At 38.6% G+C, this 20227-nt stretch overlaps 1 protein-coding gene across 7 annotated transcripts in view; it reads right to left on the bottom strand.

The window, feature by feature from the left end:
• Window positions 1-1667: 1667 nt before the first annotated feature.
• The window catches only part of KIAA1549L (KIAA1549 like), a 138935-nt gene continuing 120375 nt past the window's right edge, over window positions 1668-20227 (bottom strand). For all 7 annotated transcript variants that reach the window (XM_033151799.1, XM_033151771.1, XM_033151781.1 and 4 more), the window contains 4 exons: window positions 16774-16871; window positions 15292-15440; window positions 7045-7196; window positions 1668-2848 (listed from right to left, as the gene is read on the bottom strand). In XM_033151799.1, the coding sequence (XP_033007690.1) occupies window positions 2564-2848; window positions 7045-7196; window positions 15292-15440; window positions 16774-16871 (684 nt within the window). In that variant the 3' untranslated portion in view covers window positions 1668-2563. The remainder of the gene's footprint in view (window positions 2849-7044; window positions 7197-15291; window positions 15441-16773; window positions 16872-20227) is intronic.

The raw sequence follows: 20227 nt of genomic DNA, 5'->3' as shown, positions 1-20227 counted from the left end.
TAATGTAAGATTTGATTAGTACTGAATTGAGCTATTTTCAAAAATAAAATTAAGAAGCCACTACAGAGGTGTTTAGTTCTGTATAACTGAAATATTAAATAGTTGATATTAAATTCCCAACAAACAGCCCTCAATTTGGGACTATGTTCCTTCTTACCTCATGCTGCCCACCTCACCCATTCCCAGGAGAGGGAGGCTGAAGCAGAAAAGTCCTAGGGTGTTAGCAGCACCAGAGGAACACACCATCAAGCCAGTGTGTCAGAAATTCACCTACATTAATCAGGATTCAGTTGTCCTTCCTTCAAGTAGATGGAACAGTGATGTCAGAAATTCACCAACATTACTCAGGATTCAGTTGCCCTATTTTTCATACCCACTGTTGACTACATTTTTGGAACAAACAACAATTGAATACACAAGATGTGAATGTATTACAATGATACAATTAGTTTTGATTGGCTGATAGATTAAAATATCATTTTTATTAGACTTAATCTTATGGGTGACTAAGTTTCTTTGGTTCTTCAATACAGTTGTCTCACTAGCCTATGTATATATCACTCAGTTGATTTTAAAATTATTTTTGCTGGTAATTTATGGATATTTATTTTCTTTTGTAGGTTGATCATTTCTATAAATATACACTATTTATTTACATGATGATTACAAAAATACAATTTTATTTATATGCAATTTATTGAAATAACAAGAAAACAACGACACCAAAAGGTTCTGCGATTACTAGGACCTTTGGCAAGGACTTATTATATATCATGACATTTATGTTGTACACTTGGAAATATATTTTTCATATTTAATGTGTTTGCTTAAAATTTCTGTGCTTTATTTTAAACTCCTGTTTCTGTTTGTTTTGTATGTTTCTCTGCAGTAGTAAAGACCAAAGAAACTCACCGGGGGGGGGGGGGTGGAATTAGCTGATCAGAGGACAAAGTTGAGGCTGAATAAATTAATAGGCTCAAGGGAATGTTTACTCTGGTAGACATCAATACACGCAGTATGATACCCCATAGGCAATTTTTATTTGCCCTAAAGTTACATTATAAGTTAAGGAACTAAAATGTGTGTGTGTGTTTGTAACAGTCCACCATTTATTATTTTTTTGGCAGCTGCCCAAGGTGAGCCAGCATAGAGTTTAATTCTGCTATTTTGAGGCTGTGTTTTCATGACAGTGCGATAGAACAATGGATGACTTTTAGCTTCCAGAACTTACAGCCCTGGGTTTGGCAAATTATCACTTCCCACACTGCCACTCATAGCAGGGATGGGGAACCTGCAGCACAGCAGAGACTGTTTTGACTGCAGCTCCCATTCTCCCTAACCACTGGCTATGCTGGCTGGGGCGGAGAGTGGAGTTAAGAATTCAGCAACACCCGGGAGGGCTGCAAGTTCCCACCCCTGATTCACAGAACACTGTTTCGTCTCATAGATTTGTTTACTTATTTACACTTTAAGAAAAGACTGTAGTCAACCCGCAAAGATATGGCGATTCCTTAAGTTTGCGTAGTCATTGGTTGAGTGTAATCAGAGTCAGTCTGTTAAGCTGCTTCTGGCATCACTTCACCAGACATCATTGTTTACAAGAGAAGGACAGAGCTCTGTGTGAAACAGAAGGTTATGTCTCCCCCCACCCCACCCTTTTTTGGAAAAAGCAGGTGCATTCATTATCCCAGACTGAAACAGACTCAAGGTTCTCAAATTTACCAGTTCCGCCATGTGTTCAGAATGAAAACCTTTTTGAATGTAGGGCACATTCAAAGAATTTGTTTTCACCGGGAGGTTCCAGGGAGGATTTCTGTTTTCTTTCCCGTTTCACAGTGAAGAGAGACAGAGCACTGAAAACAATTCTGAGCAACTCAACAGTAACATTACACCAGCTCTTTAGACACCATTTATGCTAGCGTGCCTCTTTACTGTTCTTTTCCTCTTTGTCGGTTTTGGATTATAAGCAAAGATTGTGACTTTTGGGGTATTTACAAAGGACTCTTCACATCAGATTTGTATGGTTTAAATGTGGTCTCTAGGCAGAGCTGAGCTCTATTGCTTTGTTGCCATCAGTCTTTTTGATACTGTATCAGCTGAACTACAAATATATGAATATATGGCCCTTAGTTTTCATATTATTACTATGGTTTTTTCTGAATTAAAAAAAGTTTACTTTTTTACATGCACAAGTTTCTACAGAATTACCTATATTTGTGCTTCCCAAGCTCTTAATATAATGGAATATTAGACAGGCAGATGGTTGAAATAATGTCTCCAACAACGAAGGCTTCATGGAACAAGAGGTATGTGACAGACAGTTGCATATCATAAATATAATACATCAATATTTTACAACGGTTGCCTGGGAACACCTGCCTTATAGGTAGAGAACTGATAGTCAGACTGACTGCTCTATTTACTCACTTTTCTTTTTAATCCAGTGTTGATTGTTTCAGAATAGAAAAAAATGGCATTGCTTTGGCACAAGCCACAAGAAGTCTGAATTAACAGCTAGAGGGCCTACAAGTGATGTGATGCAAACTTTCACCGCAAGAAGCCATCAGACCTGAAATTCAAACATGTCTGTTTGTTTCTTGGCTAGCTTAGCAACTTCTTCTCTTATTGCCTTCACCAGAGCAGCTGTGGAAAGGTTGTTGAGTGGGCTATCCAATGGGTAATTTTCTGTTAGGCTCTGTTGAGAAGCAGCAGAAGGCGGCAGTGGGACTTGTTCCAGGCCAGAATGCATATTTGCTGGTTGACTGTATTGACGAGGAAGTCTTGAAGGAGAGTGGTTGTGTTGGTAGCGTGGCCGTGAATAAGCTTCTATGTAGCCAGGAAGTGGGACCTAAAGAAAATATTAATTAGACAAATAAATTGCCCTAACAGATTCGGGATATTCAACAGGGTCACACTCTTCCATTACCCTCCCAAAATGCAACCAAGTCTGATTCTCTTCCCCAAACCATACCTAAAACCATGCTGGAATGGGTCAAAATAATCAGTTTTATCCAAGAACATTTACACACAGGTGTATTGGTGGCCAGGGGTAGTTGGCATATAGTTGTGGGCCCAGTTTGGGGGGTAAGAAGTAGCTGCCCAACTTCCTCCTTCAAAACAGTGGAGACCATCCCCTCAGACAACAAAACACTTGTCAAACCCTGGAGTCCCCCTTTGTCCTGGCAGGGCTGGGGGGAGCAGGGATCTTAATGGCACATATGGTGGAATTGTGCCAAAGTTCATAAATTTTGGAAACAAGCGATTACAGAAATCAGTATACTTATAGGGGAAAGGGCAATTCTAGACTCTAAACCCTGTATTTTCTCTTTTTTCGATAAAGATAATGAGGATATTATGTGTAAAGAGTTACTTCTCTATCTTCTGGTAGCCACTCAAACAGGGATGCTATACCCTAGATAACTGGTTCAAGAAATATATGTTCATTGCTATCTCACAATCACATGGGTCGCAAATCCCTTCAAAATATGATTTTATTTGGCGGCGTCTATAAACAGGCAAGTGCTTTTTCTTCTTTTCTGTTTCCTTTGTTGTGCAATGTAAGTTGTGTTACTATGCACCATTTATCATTTTATATTTGTATCATTTTCATTCGTTCCTTTTGACTTTATTATCAAGAGCACTTGGTGTTGAACTTACATTATTTTGTTATTTGTTTTCTCTTTGTGTGTATTATCTACTTTTGTTGTTCAATATATTTATTTAAGAATGTTTTAATTTGAATAACGGTCTACTCTTCCATCTAAGGCCAGATTCCCCTGACTCCAGAGATCAGGTAGCAGACAAAAGTGGCTTTTCTGTGGTGTTGTGTCAACTACCATACTACTGAATTTACTCATACGGTGCCTACTTTATTCACTTTCAGGAACCCATTCAAAACCATTTTATTGTCCTGAGCTTTTAATAGCAGGGACGTTGTTTCCTCCTGACTGCTGTTTTAATGTTTTATTGTTATTTATTGTTGCTTTTGCAGTTTTATGGTCCAATGTGGCTTTATTGCTATTTTAAATTTTAATTGTTGTGGATTTCCGTATTGATATTGAACTTGTAATTCATTCCTTTAATTTGTTTGTTTTTATCATTCTTCTTGGATGACTTGAACGACAAAGTATAAATATTTTAAAAATATGTTTACTTCTCAATTTTAATAGCTTTATAGCAATATGAGTGGGAACACACCAAATTGCTCATCGTTCCCCAAACCATAGCGTACCAGTAGTGGGTTGCCCATCAATAAAACTCCTGATGGATAATTTACAGTAAAGACACATTTATCTCCTCTCAATAATTTAAACTGCAAGGGGAAGTTTCAAATCCAGTATTGGACTCTGTTAATTCATTGCTTCCAAGGCTGTCAAATATTAAATCCTGGAGTGATTTACCACAATACCTCCAATGTGTTTCCATAATACAGTGGTGCCCCGCTAGACGAATGCCTCGCTAGACGAAAAACTCGCTAGACGAAGGCATTCGTCTAGCGGAAGGCTGCCCTGCAAGATGAATTTGTCTATGGGGCTGCCTCACAAGACGAAAAAATTTCCGATTTTTTTTTTCATCTAGCAGAAACCGCGGTTTACATTGCCGCTTCGCTAGACGAAAAACCCGCTAGACGAAAAAACTCGCAGAACGAATTATTTTCGTCTAGTGGGGTACCACTGTATTTAAATAATCTTAGCAATCTTACAATGGTCTAAATTGGAAGGTTCCAGACCAAGCTAGCAATCTAATCTACAGTACTGATTACAAGGTGCCAACATAATGTTTTATACAGAATATGCAAACTGGAACTTGTTTATCAATGAAACTGTACCAACAATCTTTCATTCTGTGTGCACCCTATATGGCTCTATCTCTTAATTACACAAGTACTCTCTGAATCGCTGAATAAACGATTCTCAAATTTGAAATTGTCAGTACTATATATTATATCATATTTTATAAAAGCATCTTCCCAGACATTATAAAAACACCTTATATACAGTACCTAGAAAGAAACAGTCCAGATTTGATAAATTTACTTCTAAAACACCTGTTAGATGCTGAGTCTTTTTGCCATCCAGTTGCTTACTCGTATTTATGCACTGCAAGGCCTTTGTTACTTCATCTATGTGAGGCATAAAACTAAAATCTATGCAGTACCAAGATGCAAGTGACAATAAAATTCAGTCAAAGCAAAGCACATTTGCTTATAAATTGTTATTGGACACATTTAACAAAGAGAGGTTTCAGAACAAAACACTAGAGGTCAGTATTTCACCAGTTTCAGTCCATACAGTGCTTTACAATAGTACTTCTGAGGTAAGTACCACAAAAATGCAAACTGTTTTGTCCACCAAATGCTTCTTTGTATCTTCTCATGGGGCTGGTACTATCACTACGACAGAAGCCCTTGAATGTACGTAATGGCTGTTTTACTAAGGGAGATACTTTAAAAAATCTAGAAAAAGTGTCTGCTTTAATACTTGAAAACCCTACATTTAGGTAGTGGAAGTTTCTGGAATCTTCCCATTTCCTTCAAGACCCCTCTTAATTTTATTTTCAAAAAATCGATCCTGCCTAACTCATGATGTTCAAGGTAACTTGAACACACATACACAAATAAACTGCAATTTCTCTCATTTGGTTCCCTGTGGTTTCTAAAGAGAAAACATATTATGTGCTATAAAAAACCCTACAATTATCACATAAAACTTGTCTCGGGCAAATGTCTATTTTGTCATACACTTGAGAGGAAGCCAGTATGGTAACTACATAATTTTCTTCATAGGTATGAAGTAAACTGATCCTGTCAAAAAAGTAGCATGATCTTTAGTTCTCTCCTCACAGTGATAACAACTCCAAAACCTGTTAACCAGGCCCAGCAGTTTCACTTTCACCAGTCATGAGTTTGTCAGGGAGTACAGCTCACTTCCCTTCAACAGAATACCATTTTCTTCAAAATGAACTAAATCTCACTTAGCAATTACTTCTTAACACATCGAAATAGAAAAATCCCAATTTATAGTCAATTTAAAGATATCTTTGCCTATCACTCAGGGTAAGCTGAACAAAAATGGCTTTGGTAACAAAAATCCTGTCAGACCAGAATTCAAAAAAAGAGTTACCAACTGTATCCCCAGTGACAACAATTTGGGATGGGAGAGATGTAGAAAAACTGAATACTCTGTGAACATTTTACTCATGCAGAGCATGCTGTCTTTTGTGGGGAGCAACATATTGATTGTTAGCACAGTCTGCTAACACAAATCACCCTTAGCGTTCTGGTTTGCACTGTCTCCATACACCCACAGCCAACAGCTTGGGAAATTATCTGCAAGTCCCACCTTGGCTCAAAGGTATGCTGGATATCAGGCTGTGGTTAACAGCTCAGAGGAATTCCTGACAAAGGAGCTAAATCAAAGCAGACCATATAACAAATGAGATGTGGCTCTATAAGTCATCTCTTTCCTATTGATTTCCTGTCCTGAAGGCCCTGGTGCCTTATTTTTTGTATGGCACTCATAGCTCTTAAGAGAGTTAGGTTATGGCTCAGGTAGAGAATCTTGCTTTGCATACAGAAGGCCTCAAGTTCAATCCCCACCATCTCCAGGTAGGTCTGGGAGATACTCAGAAAGCATCTGACATTCAGTATAGTGAGCTAGAATGGGCCAATGGTCTGGCTCAGTGGAAAGGCAGCCTCCAACGTTTCTAGTAAATAACCTCTCCTTGACCACACAGGACAATTTGCACCAACTGTGTAGAGAACAAGGTGCTGCTTTTAGTTCAGAAAGAGGTATAAAACAGAATCAAGGACTTCAGTGAAGAGAATTTACTACTGTTGCATGCTAAGATCATTCTTTAATCTTTCCTATTCTCTTTAGGCCAGTGCAAAATAGGCAACCAGTAGCTGCAACTTTGCAACGAATACTAGCAGTAGCCCAAGAAAAGTACTGTCTATGTAGAAATTTCCCTTTCCAACGGGACTTCAAGAAAGCTTACTATCTGCATTCAACATACAAATCAAAGAAAGAAAATGTGAACAATTACCGAGTCTGCCCATTGCCCTGGTAATTCATTTTCTGCCGCATAGGACATCCAGGCTTGGTTCCTGTATGCAGTAGGTGGTGTTGGGATGAAATAGCCTGTGAACCCAGGTCGGTTTGCTGCTGGGATGGCAAACACTGCAGGAACTGTACTTCCTATCAAGAAACAGGGAAGAGGGTTAGCAATCAAAATACATTGCTCTAGAACTAGAGGAACATTGCAAAGGATACCCAAGATGTTCCAACTAGAAGATGCCATTTTGCATTGGCAATAGAAGCCCCTTGCCAAAGAAAAAGCATGTATTATTGTATCTGCACATAGTGCCTTGTTGCCACTGTTGTAGGATGAAACATCCCACAACAGAATATACCTGTTTGAAGAGGTCAACCCAGCACTGACACTGCTCTTGACACAGTGGAGACACCAACACCATGGCCACCCAACTAGTGATCATACTTGTCTGTAGAAAGAACGAGTATGAAAATTGAACATAGGCACAGTGCAGATGCATATTCATGGATTTATGCTACTGCAGAGAGAAAATAAGAAAAGCCAGAGAGATGATTTTGCTGGTCAGTAGCCTTGTGAATTTATGTAAAGTACTGTTTGTGCTATTATAAACATTTAATATGAATTCTAATATTGTTCTATGGTGTAGTTTCTCTTGTACAGTTTATCAGATTAAGTACAAGCATAGCAGTATATTTCAGAATGTAATGGATAAGAATGCTCTTAGGATATTGGGACAAGACAGTCCTATTAATAGGGAGCAGTTACACAGCAGGGTTTGGAGCTTCCAAAAAGCACTGTAACTGTTATTGGTTTGTGAATGGATTTGTTTGCATAGGGTGCTTTGTACATTCCAAGGGGGAATATGATCTCTAATATATTCCTGTAGGAAACATAATTCTTTTTAGACATTATGTCATATGCACAATTGTTGGATTATGGAGAGAGAGGAAGTAAGTAAAGCAAAATATAGGTGTGACTTGTTCCTCCGCTGCTGTGTGGATTGGTCTTCACATGGTTCAGATAATGTTGTACCAACTACCTGCTATTTAAATCAATATCACTTAAACCCTCATTTCCTTCATGTCTGAATCACTTTACATGAACATATATTGTTACATGATTATAAACCCATTATGTTTTTTTTCTGATGCTTTGCAGCATTTTTGCATAAACAGTTTTTTGCCCCCACCAGGGTGATCTTCATCAGTTGGCAAATGGATGGATCTTCAGTCTCAATGGTATCTTCTGGGAGCCACTTGTTAAACTGCCGGCAACACATCACTGCTTTCAGCTTGAAACATGTTGCTAAGTGTTAGAAAAGGAATCCATCTTTATCTTCTGTTCAGTGAAGCATCTCTCTTATGTGCCGCACACATCAGCTGCCAACGTGTGTATTAAGTGCAGCAAGTCTTTGGACTAGTTCTTGTAACCATTTTTTGAACCAAAATCACAAATAACAAAAGGCATTACTTTCTTTTCTGGGAATCTCCCAGGACTATGTTAATTTTAAATTTTAAAACTCTTTTTGATATGTGGCACATAAAAACACCCAACCATCTCCTAAATAAAGACTTGTGTTATTCACAACACAACTGGCATGTTGAAAGTATATTCAATATTTATGTTCCAATTACAAAATTATTTGAATAAGCATTGCATATTAATACATTTTAAGGGAAGGAGAAATCAACAACCAGGAGTCAGAAACTCAGTAATTTTTAATTCTGTGTTATCTGTATTCAATACAGCTTTTATCAACACAGAAAACAAGCCTCTCTTTCATTTTCCTACTGCATCCTGGTACAGTCTCTTCCTGAAACCAATATTATTCCTATAAAGTTCCCTGTGGAATCATAAATTGTGTGTTCTGTACCCCCCCCACCCCAATTAGTTCTATCTCAAAATAGGGGTGCTACTCAACAAGTCAATGAATGGTAATTGAAAACCAACAAGGCTGTTCCATTATTGTCATCAGTTGTAAAGAATGGTCTTTGCCTCCATTCTACTTAACAGGCCAACCCTCTCCTTGTGGTCGTGTATTAAACTGAAAAATGCACCTGAGTAACTTGAAACAAAACACTTCACACACATGGGATGTTAAGCAGAAACAATATATTTTAATAAGACGAAGTTCCATTTTTAAAATTTCAGTTTACAGCAGTTTTCCAGCCTCCGTTGTCTACAATGGGCTTGTCAAATTGCATAAATGTTGCTTATGTAATTACATGAGATGAATGGAACCAAGGACACCAACCAAAGCACCCTTTATAGGGGAAGGGGGGGCGGATGTTAGAAGTTAGCCACATGTTTTTGTGTAGTCATTTTCCTCTAGTGACATATGATCCACTCAAGTCACCAGAACCTAATGTGATACCTTGAACTTGAATTTAAAAGGTTTCAGGTTATATTTCCTGTGCTGATGAATACACCCCTGAGTGGGAGTGGCATTGGGTGCATTTATCCTTATGGGACTCAACAACAATCTAAAAACAGCAAATAATTTAAAAAAAAACAATTAAGAAACAGAGACATCATATTACAAACAGAGTCTCATGGAATCATAGGTTGGAATGACTGCAGATGCAACACAAGCAGTTCAAATTGGGAAAATGCTTTGAGTGCTTAAAGCCATTTCCAGTACCAATATTTATACCACGGCTGTATATTTACACCACGCTTTAGAGTCACAAAGATTACTTGCAATAAACCCAGGGTGAGTGTAGCGAGGAGCTTCTATTATGCTGGAGCAATTGTAAGCTTCTCTTGAGGAGCCACAGTTACTCATATGCTGCTTCCAGAGCCAGAAGGATGCAAATATCAAATAATCTTAAATGAAAAATAGTGTTCCAATGTGTGTGTGTTTTTTGTCCTATGCCACCTTTAATCCACGACTATTTTCTCTTTTTTTTAAAAGGGAAGTAGAACCAATACCACATCTTCTCCACACATTCAGCCATTTTGATCTTGTGCAGAAGAACAGCAGAAATCATTCCTCCTCCCCTCAAGTTCAAAAATAAAAATAAAAATGAGGCAGCTGCTCCAATGCAAATACAATAAATGACCTTTCAGAATCAGGACCTAACTGTAAAAGAACTCACCCGTCAATACACATGCTTAGTTATTAAATAAGCTTGCATTCACACATGACTTTACATTTCGAACTGTTTCTGCTACAGAAGGGAAGAGTGGTGGTCATGCATGCTATGGAAATCAGACCCATGTGGCAACAGGAGAATCTTCTAATGCCAGCAATGGTGGTGAACAATGTGGATTTTAATACTAGAGAGCTGCCACAGAATCTTTGTTCTAACATAAGCGATTGGCTGAATAGCTTTAGAAATCACCAATGCTTAAGCTTACCTGTGGAGGGGAGAAACTGCTAGACGGAAAACAATCCCAACCCGAGGCCACTTCTAATGTGTGCCCTCTTTAGCTACACAGTCCATGTACCAACCTAAACTGTATTGATGGGACCAGAAGCCCAGAGCCAGTCACTTATCTTTCACAGACTGTCTTTTCTGAGGTAGTCAAAGCACACTGAAGACCTACAAAAGCCTAAACTGTCAAACTGTACCACTTACCGTATATTTGTTTTATCTTAGTTGTATGTAGGGAGGCACAAGGGTAGTTGTTAGGTTTGATTTGGGTTTTTTTTGTTGATTTCAAGAAAATTTGAGGGCTTCTGGTCAAATGACATTCTCTGACTGCTGTAAACAGCAGCAGTAGATCCATAGAGCCATGGTTGGGAACCACCCTGAGATCTAAAGATGTAGGGCAGCATACAAATTTAATAAATAATGTTTATTTATCATAGCTCATGATTTGTCTTGATATTTAACCAATAAAGAGTGCTTCCTCACTACAATATTCTCTGATTAGTCTTTCTGATCTTGAGGCAGTAATTCATTGTCTCCCAATTACATAGTCACACTTATGAAATCCTTGAATCCAAGTTTGAAAGTATCAGCAAGTCTAAAATGCATGTGTTAATATGGAAGAAGAATCCTGTTATTCTCTACACATCACCTTTCATATTCCACAAAACTAAACTCAAGGGATAAAACTTCTGTTTAGAAATATCCAATGATATTTTCAATGTTTTTTTCTGTGATGTATCTGCCAAACAAGGCTAGCATGTTATTAATGCTCTAAACAATAGCCATTTAATAAAATATCCTGGGGTCCCAGCCCATCTGAATGCATGATCATCCTGTTGTCTTGTTTATATAAAGCAAAACTGAGAAAATGGGATTTGGCACAGAAATTCAGAAGGTCATGATATTCTATGTCCCAGAAATTAAACAAGATAAGTGTTGTTGTTTTTTGCAAAGATTCTGTCGTGTAGTTCCAGTATGTCCATATTACTTGTGGTAACTATTCCTAAGGAGATTCTGTGAAATTAGATACAATGAAAAGCTTAATAGAATTATCATTCAGTTCAGGAGTCCATTTTTAGGTGAATAAAAAACAAATCACCAAAATTGCTACACATCTTCGTTAAATTTGAGGTCTCATCAAGGAAATACAATCTTTTCCTCGGCAGAACTGGGAGTTTGGCATTCTCTCTTACTACCCATGACATTAACAGTCGCCTTCTGGACAAGGAGAGCACCTATCACATTTGTTCTGCATCAAGCCAACTAGTGATGGTAAATAAATGTGCCATGGCAGTAGTAATTTACACCTTCCTAAAATGCTGACACCTCAGCATCCAACACCATCTCTTTTGGAGTACCAGCACCCAAATTCTAAACTGACCAACATTTAATATATTTAAACAAACACGTATCTACAGTATTCTACATTGCTTCCCCTTTAAACAAAAATCAGACAAAAGCTAGCACAGCACTTCCCAAGTCTATGTGCCAAAGAGGACTCTTCCATGTGGAGCCACCCAGGCTTTGGGCAGTAAAGAATATGGCATCTGGAGTAAGTTGGTTGGGGCAGAAAGGGCTGCCAATTCAGAGGTTGGGACAAAGAGATGCATCCTAGATGAAAACTGAATGCCAGCATCCTCTTTAATAGTAGGTGTGAATCACTGTGCTAGCTAACCAAATATTACTGTAGTATAATTTTTTTCTCATTCCTGTAATTAGTAGTTTTGTACAAGTCTACTACCAATCAGTTCCAGAAATATTCAGCTAAACTGCGCTTATCAGAAACAGCTCCTGGCAAAAGTTGTCTGTGGCAATAGACTGCCAAGAAGCATGAGCTGCGTTACTGTATTTCAACCACTGGGAGCTGGGAGCAGAAGAGCACACAAGCACTAACACACCCCTTGGCAACATGCAAACTGTGCTGAGCAGTCCCCTGGGACTATTTACATGCTTAAAATTAAGTAAAATTCTTAAGCGCTCCACTGGATCACAACCTAAGGCAATATAGTGAAATTTCTACAAGCCCTTTTTCCCCCTCAACCGGGTGCAAAAAAAACCCCCATAGTTTAGTACCCAGTCATAAATACAATGCAATTCCCATTTGTTTCAGTGAAAAGTTTGCTTCCGTGTAATGAACTTAGGACTGTGGCCTTAACTGCAATTTTTGTTAGGGGCAGTTGTTTAAGACAAAGGCATTTTCTGTTGGTACATTATTAAATTTCTATCTTACAAAGAAAATTAAGGGATTTTATATTTTTACAAAGATGTTATTTTACATGTGTAGGAAAAGTGGATATAATGTTCTTGCAATAGCTTAGCACCTCGTGATTTCAGAGTCAGAAAAGTTAGGGAGACTCATCTGTGTCAACGCCAACAGCTCATTCAGCCCAGTGTCATCCAGATATTCCAGAGTTTTCAATATTAAGAGACTATTCTGTGTCTCATGAAATTTGAGGCACTGGAATACCTCATCAATGGAATTGAGTGCCTGATGTATTCAAATACCTGTGAAGTTTTGGGGAACCTAATCATGAAAACAATGTCTTTTGAGTATTTATTTTTTTAAAAATCTGCAACACACTGTTGATTCTTACTTCTTTATGTTCACATAAGTTACTGGAAATGCATTTTTATTCTACTGATCATTTACCACTATTCAGTATTTTAAAAATACAAAAGTATACCAGCAGTGTAGCAGACAATGCTTTGAATCTGGAAGGACAGATGTTACAACAGAAGACAGAAAACAGGGACTTCAATCTAGGGCAGAAGAGACTGAGAAGCATATAGGAGCACAGTTGCTCATGTAGCAGCCATGACATGAACACAGCTATTGAATGTTGTATCACAGAATAGAAGATGGCAGTATCCAAAGGGGAGGGGGTAGCTGTAGAAAGAATGCCACCAAATCAGTAAGCGAGTCAGCATTTCCTCCTACACATTTTTTTTCATTTTCAACTTGTTTGCGTCTCATAGAGGCTGGTTGGGACAAAGTGAAAAACCTTGCTTCTAGCGTCTTATTTAGAAGCTATTGTCCCACAATGAACGGATTCTTTATAGACGCATGGTAACTTACTCCAAAACGTCGCAGGTGGTGCTGGAGGAGGTTTTTGGTATATTGACAAGACTGGGGGCCAGGGGCGGGGGAATGCAAGGTGAACATCCATGGTACAACGTCTGCAGGAGAAAAATCTCAACTCTACTTTTCTTGTAAACCGCTTAGGAATTTTACTACAATCAAGTGGTATGTACATTTAAAGAAATAACTAAGGAAGAAAGGAAAGGAAAGGAAAGGAAAGGGGAAAGCTAAATAAATAAATAAATAAATAAATAAATAAATAGGATCAGCAAGCTAAAGGAGATCCCAATCTACCCTCACCAACATTTTTCTCAAAGACAGAACAGTTACTATTCCCTTGCTCACCTTTACTTTGACACATTTCTATTAGTTAAAAAAGACAGCGGCTGAGTGAACGCCAAGCGTTTAATGTCGTTCTGTCAGGTTTCAAAAGCCCTGAAAAATCACCTGCTTCTTCCAGACCTTCTCGTGAACCCGGAATCTATCCTTTTATGATTTGCTTACACATGCCTTTCCTACAACCCCCAGCAACACAACCTTCCATTCTTTGTATTTGATACACATTGTGCTGAGTTTCTGTTCAATCGGGGGGGGGGGGGGGATCCTCTTCAAGATGATATGGGTTTCAGCAACTGGATGATTGGTTTAGTCAACTCAAGAACACTAACAAAATGGCAGCTCAAAGTTACAATGTGAAATAGGAGATGAGCCCAACTAATTCACACGCAGTCTTACACAAACATTTAGGTTGTAGACGTCCAAATGTACCTAAGCAGATATATAATGTCTGAAGTGTTTCCTTAATACAGAAAGGATTTTGCTAAGTTGGCTGGAATTTCTTTGTAATCAAAGAGATTGGGGTCAGGGAGGCAGAGCTCAATGGTATAAAACATGCTTTGCATGTATAAGGTCCTAGGTTCAGTCACCAGCATCTCTAGCATGTGCTGAGAAAGACCTCTGGTCTGAGACCCTGGAGAGCTGTGGCCAGTGAGAATAGATGATACTGGACTAGATGAACCAATGTTCTGACTCAGCATGAGGCAGCTTCATGTGTCCATATATTTTTCCCCCTGAAGCTTCTCATTGCAAGTAGAATCTACTTGATAGTGAGCTCCCGGAAGAAACGCCTACGTGTTATGACCATATTCAACCTATTTAAGTGAAGTTAATCTGAAGTGAAGTTAATCTGAATTGATCTGCCACAAAGGGAACCTGGTCAGTCACAAATCAGGATATCCTCACCTAATTCATTTTTGAATGGTTTGCAAGGACATGCTAGCTTGCAAGCTGGAGACACAATGAAACAATCACATGACATTTGCCACCAATTCAGGATGGCTTCACCACATTTAGCTGAAAGTGGTAATCTGAACAGGCTCTTTCTAAAGAAAGCTTGTGGCCTTTGGGTCAATGCAGAGTGCATTCCACTCAAGAGTCAGCAGCCATTACAAGGGAAACGGTCTACGTTACATGGCCATTTGCTTTCTGTACACCAAAACACACCATCGGTTCCAAGATCCTGTCTCAGAAAGATACCAATTCCAGGTGCTTCAAACAGAAAGACCATGTCCTTCCTCCCCATTCCTCTCCCATATTAGAAATATGCTGCATGTGATAAAATGAAAGAGTGTGTGGGGATCCTTTTATTAATTCTCCTCATCAAGCCTTCATGAGAACCATTTAACACAGTCCTAAACAAGGTGCTTGCAAGATCTCATACACTTGTCTCTATGCCATACAGACTTAGATGTGGTCTCTGTTTGTACCGCATGCGTTTTTCACCTGAGTAATTCAAGGCTGATTGATCCAATGGAGCCACAGATACTGGGGCTCTTGATACTGGGACAAAAGGGGCATGATCATGCGGCTGAATCTGTTCAGTTCCACTGGACTCTGATATTCTTGTCTTGCTGCCAATATCGGACGTCGACCTGTATAATATATATTGGAAACATCAGTCATTCCAACATCAAGCACACATCAGTTGCAATCCACAACCTACTTGCTCTGGAGCAGACCAGTTAACTACATTTTAGCCACAGAAGTATGGGATCTTTTTGTGAAAGGTGGGTAGAGAAAGCATTTTGCTTTTTGCTTTGATAGCCGTTTACAATGGATGCAAACCCGGACAGCTGAATTGCTACATCAAGCATCATTTATATAGCCTGCATCCCAAAGACATATCCAGATTTGGTATAGCACAAATATATGTTAGAAAATAAAAATAAATAAAGGTAGTGAGGCTACAATAAATAGCACTGGTTATTTACTGTATCCTGCCTATACTAATAATTTTTTAAAAAAATCAAAATATACTAAGTTTAAAAACACAGTAATTTCAGTAAAAAAAAATCCTATTTCTTTTATATAGTCTGTGTAGCTCAGTGCTACATTTGTTCTGACAGTGAAGGATGAGCATGGCTGCCAGTGTTTTACAGTCCACTGATATTTTTGCACAACAGTTATGACATCACTGGCAGCCAATCAGGACAGCTCAGCTGTTTCTGTATTCTTATGCTAATGCACAGTAAAATATAACATGCCTGCTATGTTGTGGCTTTGCAAACAGGTGTCATTTTGTAGAAGCAGCATTTCATAGACCAAGAGCCTGAGCTATGCAACTGCTACTTAGAAATGCATGGATATGAGCTAGCTGACTGTGAGAAAACAGAATTTAAAAGGCAATGTCCACAAGATTAGAATGAATGGAAACTGTACAACAGCAGTGCCTGGAGAATTGGGCACTAAATACTGAAACATTGTTAAAACTGATTCATATTTATTAGGCGTTTAAAGTGCAGATAAGAAACTTGATGGCAACAATCTCTCTAAATGTCTTCAGAGTGCCAAAACCAATTTTATAAGGTCATCCATATATTTTGCAATGCTTACTGCTAGTCGTCTCAGAAGAGAAAAACAGGGAGGTTTATGAATAGTTTACTTCTTTTACAGAACAACCAATCTGGCATGCCTTTATGATAGAGGATTTAAATCATGGTTTAAGATACCATTAGGTATCTGAGTGGCTTACAGATGAACAATACTCCACATTTTTCCTTGCTTGCTTGCTTTTAAAAACAATTTGAAAACCTAAGATTCTGAAATGACACTACTTGGTTACAGTTTTACAAATACCTATACAGTATAAGAAATGCTAGCCCTGTAATGCATCTGAGGCTTTCAATGTCAGTTATAAAGCAATCTTCCATCTTGAGATAGAAATATAACATTTTCAGCTAAAACATAAAAACAACAGCATAGTACCTCCTAAGAGAGGTGACGGCAACAGGTCCCGTCCTAGGAGGCACAGGAGGAGGTGGAGAACCCATCACCATTTCAGGGAGTGGAGAAAATCTATATGCCTGTTAATAAAAATAAATAAACATTTCCTTAATGATATACTGACTTTTCATAAAAATTATACTGCATTGCATTTCTCCAAAATATGACACAAGCATGTTGGAAGAAGACTGTAATCCAAGCCTATTTCAAAGTTAACATTATTAGTGCCTCCTAAAATTTCAACACTGCAGTGTTCTTGTCTGTCTGAATTCTCCCCCAAGGAGAATTCAGAATGGTTTTTTGTTTGTTTGTTTGTTTTTGCCCCACTAAAAATAAAAATATTTTGATTTCGGAATATCTCAAAGCACCTAACATTATCACAGGAAACAAAAAAATGTCTACAAGAAAACTATTTTATATTTTAACTTTTCTTTCCGACCTTTTTAACGGGGAATATGTTTCGTGTTCCTCTAGGCAAGAACAAGCAAGTTACCAGTACTTTATTATGACAACATAAAGACTCAATTTTTTATTTATTTAAAAAAAAAAACAACCACCACTACCACCACCAAAGTAAAGTAATCCTGGGGATCAGTCACCCAGGATTTACAGAGTTTGACAGAAAACGGCATATAGCAAAATTAGGGATTTTTGCCATGTTACACGTGTGTCAAAACACCTCCCTGACACTGTCATCATCAGCTTATGGCCCAAAGCATGAGATACTAATCTTGCAGCCTTTGCACTGTGACAGAGATTGTCAAGTTAACTTGGGAATACAGTGACAGTTATCAAATCTGCTAAGCAGCTAGACTGAAATGCTGCTCTGACATCCTCTACTTTTCATTCTCCTAGAATAGCCAACATATCAAAATCATCACTGAGAACAGCATGGCATTCTAGGTACACTAAATAGACACCTTGACACAGCAGGTGTTGTAAGATTCAGATAGGAAGCATTCAAACACATTTCCTACTCTATAGCTTAAGAGAGTTCAGAGAGGAGTTCCGAAAGTTCAGAGATAGAGAGAGAGAGAGAGAGGGTGTGGGGAGGTAGCTGAGAGAGACGAATAGGTAGCTGAGAATGCATTTGCTTCATTTCTCCCCTGGTCCTGCTGCCACCATGCAACCCAAAGCTAAGCTATAGTTAGACTTGGCATTATGTCCAAACCCATGATCATGGTTTGTACTTGGCTCACTGACCATGGTTTGCCTGTGTGAGATAAACCATGAGCCCAGGTTTCTGAGCCCATGGGCAACTTCCCTCAAGAGTTAAGCAGCAGCAGCATGAACCTGTGCATTTAATGTCACTAGCTTTCAAATCAACCCCAAAGGAATGGATCAAAAATAACATATATATTTTTGTATCCCCATCCTAGCAGTTTTGAGTATGAAATCTTGTAGTCCCCCCCTTCTTGTACCATAAGAGGAATAATCTGGGGGCTTTATAAGCTATCCATATAGACATGCTAATTTAATGAAATGTGAAGTGCCTTTTTACAAAACAGTAAAGCTGTTTACACCAGGGTAAGATACAGCAACTTTAGCTCTAGGGTCTTTTTCTTGGTTACAAAGCAAATTTCAGTCTGTTCTCTATTTCACAGTAAACTCAATATTTCACAGGCCTATTTTTAAACGGATGTTCTGCCAATGCTTGATATGTTATGAACTTATTATTTGTCAGGGAAGAAGCATATCTGTCTTAGATTAGCACAAAAGAGTTGGCCTTTATATACTGTTTTGCTACAGATCAGTTATTATTAAAGAATCCAAAACCAACGGTCTTCGGAATCAGTGCCACAAGAAAGAGGTGGTTGGAAGGCACAGAAAGTGTCCGGGCTGCATCAGGATATATTACACATATACAAGATCATTGGGAAATGTCTGCAAAGACCAATGTTACTCTCTACAATGGCAGGCAGTGGGCAGAGTATAACTATCTAGTTGGATACACTAAACCATAGCAAGGCAAGAGTAAATGCTTCTGAGTAAATACTTCAAAGGGAGAGATGAATGAGAAAGGTAGTGATTGCACCTCTAACCAAAATGGAACATGCCCTGGGGAATTTGCCAACCCACACTTCCCCCATGTCTCCCCAGTAATATGTATTTTTTTTAAAAAAAGAATAAGAATAATGGTGGTGATGTTATCAGGTTAAGCCTTCTGCTGTGATGATATCAACAGCAACCATTTTTTCCCAACTACACATAACGGAGAACTGTAAGTTGGTGGTGCCCAAATACCTTTAGCAATATGTACTTTGGGCCTTAGTAAAGAAAACAGATTGGGCTGGCTAGATTCTCTGAAATCAACACAGGGAAAGGAAGGAAGCTTTAAAGATTTTTCTTTCATCCTTTGTGAATAACTTCTTCAAGGTGTAGGTGGGCTGGAGATCACCAGCTGCTTCTGTTTAGTCACATTTTCCAGGAACAACCCTAGCAGGTTTGCTATAGCCTATCTTTACATCAGTGAGGTGATTCATAATTGATTTAGGGAATCAAAAGCAGAAAAAAGCATTTTTGTTCCTATTTAACTTTTGAGAAAAGGAACGGGATTAGTCATGCGCCTGTCTCCCTTTTTAAAGTGTAGGTGATAGACAACCTAGCCCACAAGACTGGAAGCACATAGATAACAGTTTTCGCAATGTCTCATGGGAAATTTCTTAAGTATACATGACATTATGGATCCTTCTTTTCATCGCAGGTGCTCTGAATGAAGGAGGACAGCATAAATAAATAAAATCTCCTGAATCTCAAGGTGGCTCTTTAATCACGATCTTGTTACTCTGACTATGTAGCAGCAGCAAGATGGAATATGAGATTCCTCTCCTGGATTGTCAACATATCCCAACCATAGATTCTGCCTGTCTAAACTTCATGGTGTTGGTTTAGCATGAGGCATCATAGTTTGGCAATACATATCTGTGAATTCAAAGACTTTGCCACCGGAAACACCTGGAAAGCCTTTGCAATTCTCCCTTATGTTCACTTTATTACATAAGCTCATCGCTAACCTCATTTTTAGGAGCCAGGACAATAGCAAGAAGCAATTATCTATCTAAAACTGCCAATAAAGCTGCATTCTCAACACACAGGGTGCATCTGGGCATCATGCTAACACATAGTTTAGCAGGGTGAGAACCAGTCAAAGTAAGACTCAGGCTAGTATGCTCCTCCCTCTCTCTCTACCACAACTTCAAGAAGTACTTCAGAAGCTTTCAAAGCAATTTTGAACTTGCTTGCGAATATTAACCACAGTTTGATCACAGTTTGTTGGTTCAAACAACACAACAAGCTGTAGTTAAGCAGAAACAGTGAATGCTTCCAAACACCTCTTTGAATCTACGCCTGGGGCAAGCTGCGGCTCATTCTTATAATGCTAAATTACTGTTTAGCATGATATCCACAGCAGGTCACTAATAAATGCTGGTTTTTA

This window comes from Lacerta agilis, chromosome 1, assembly GCF_009819535.1.
Source record: "Lacerta agilis isolate rLacAgi1 chromosome 1, rLacAgi1.pri, whole genome shotgun sequence".
In the NCBI taxonomy this organism is placed as follows: Eukaryota; Metazoa; Chordata; class Lepidosauria; order Squamata; family Lacertidae; genus Lacerta; species Lacerta agilis.
Note: the sequence above shows the minus strand (reverse complement) of the source record. Positions and strands in the feature narration are given on the sequence as shown.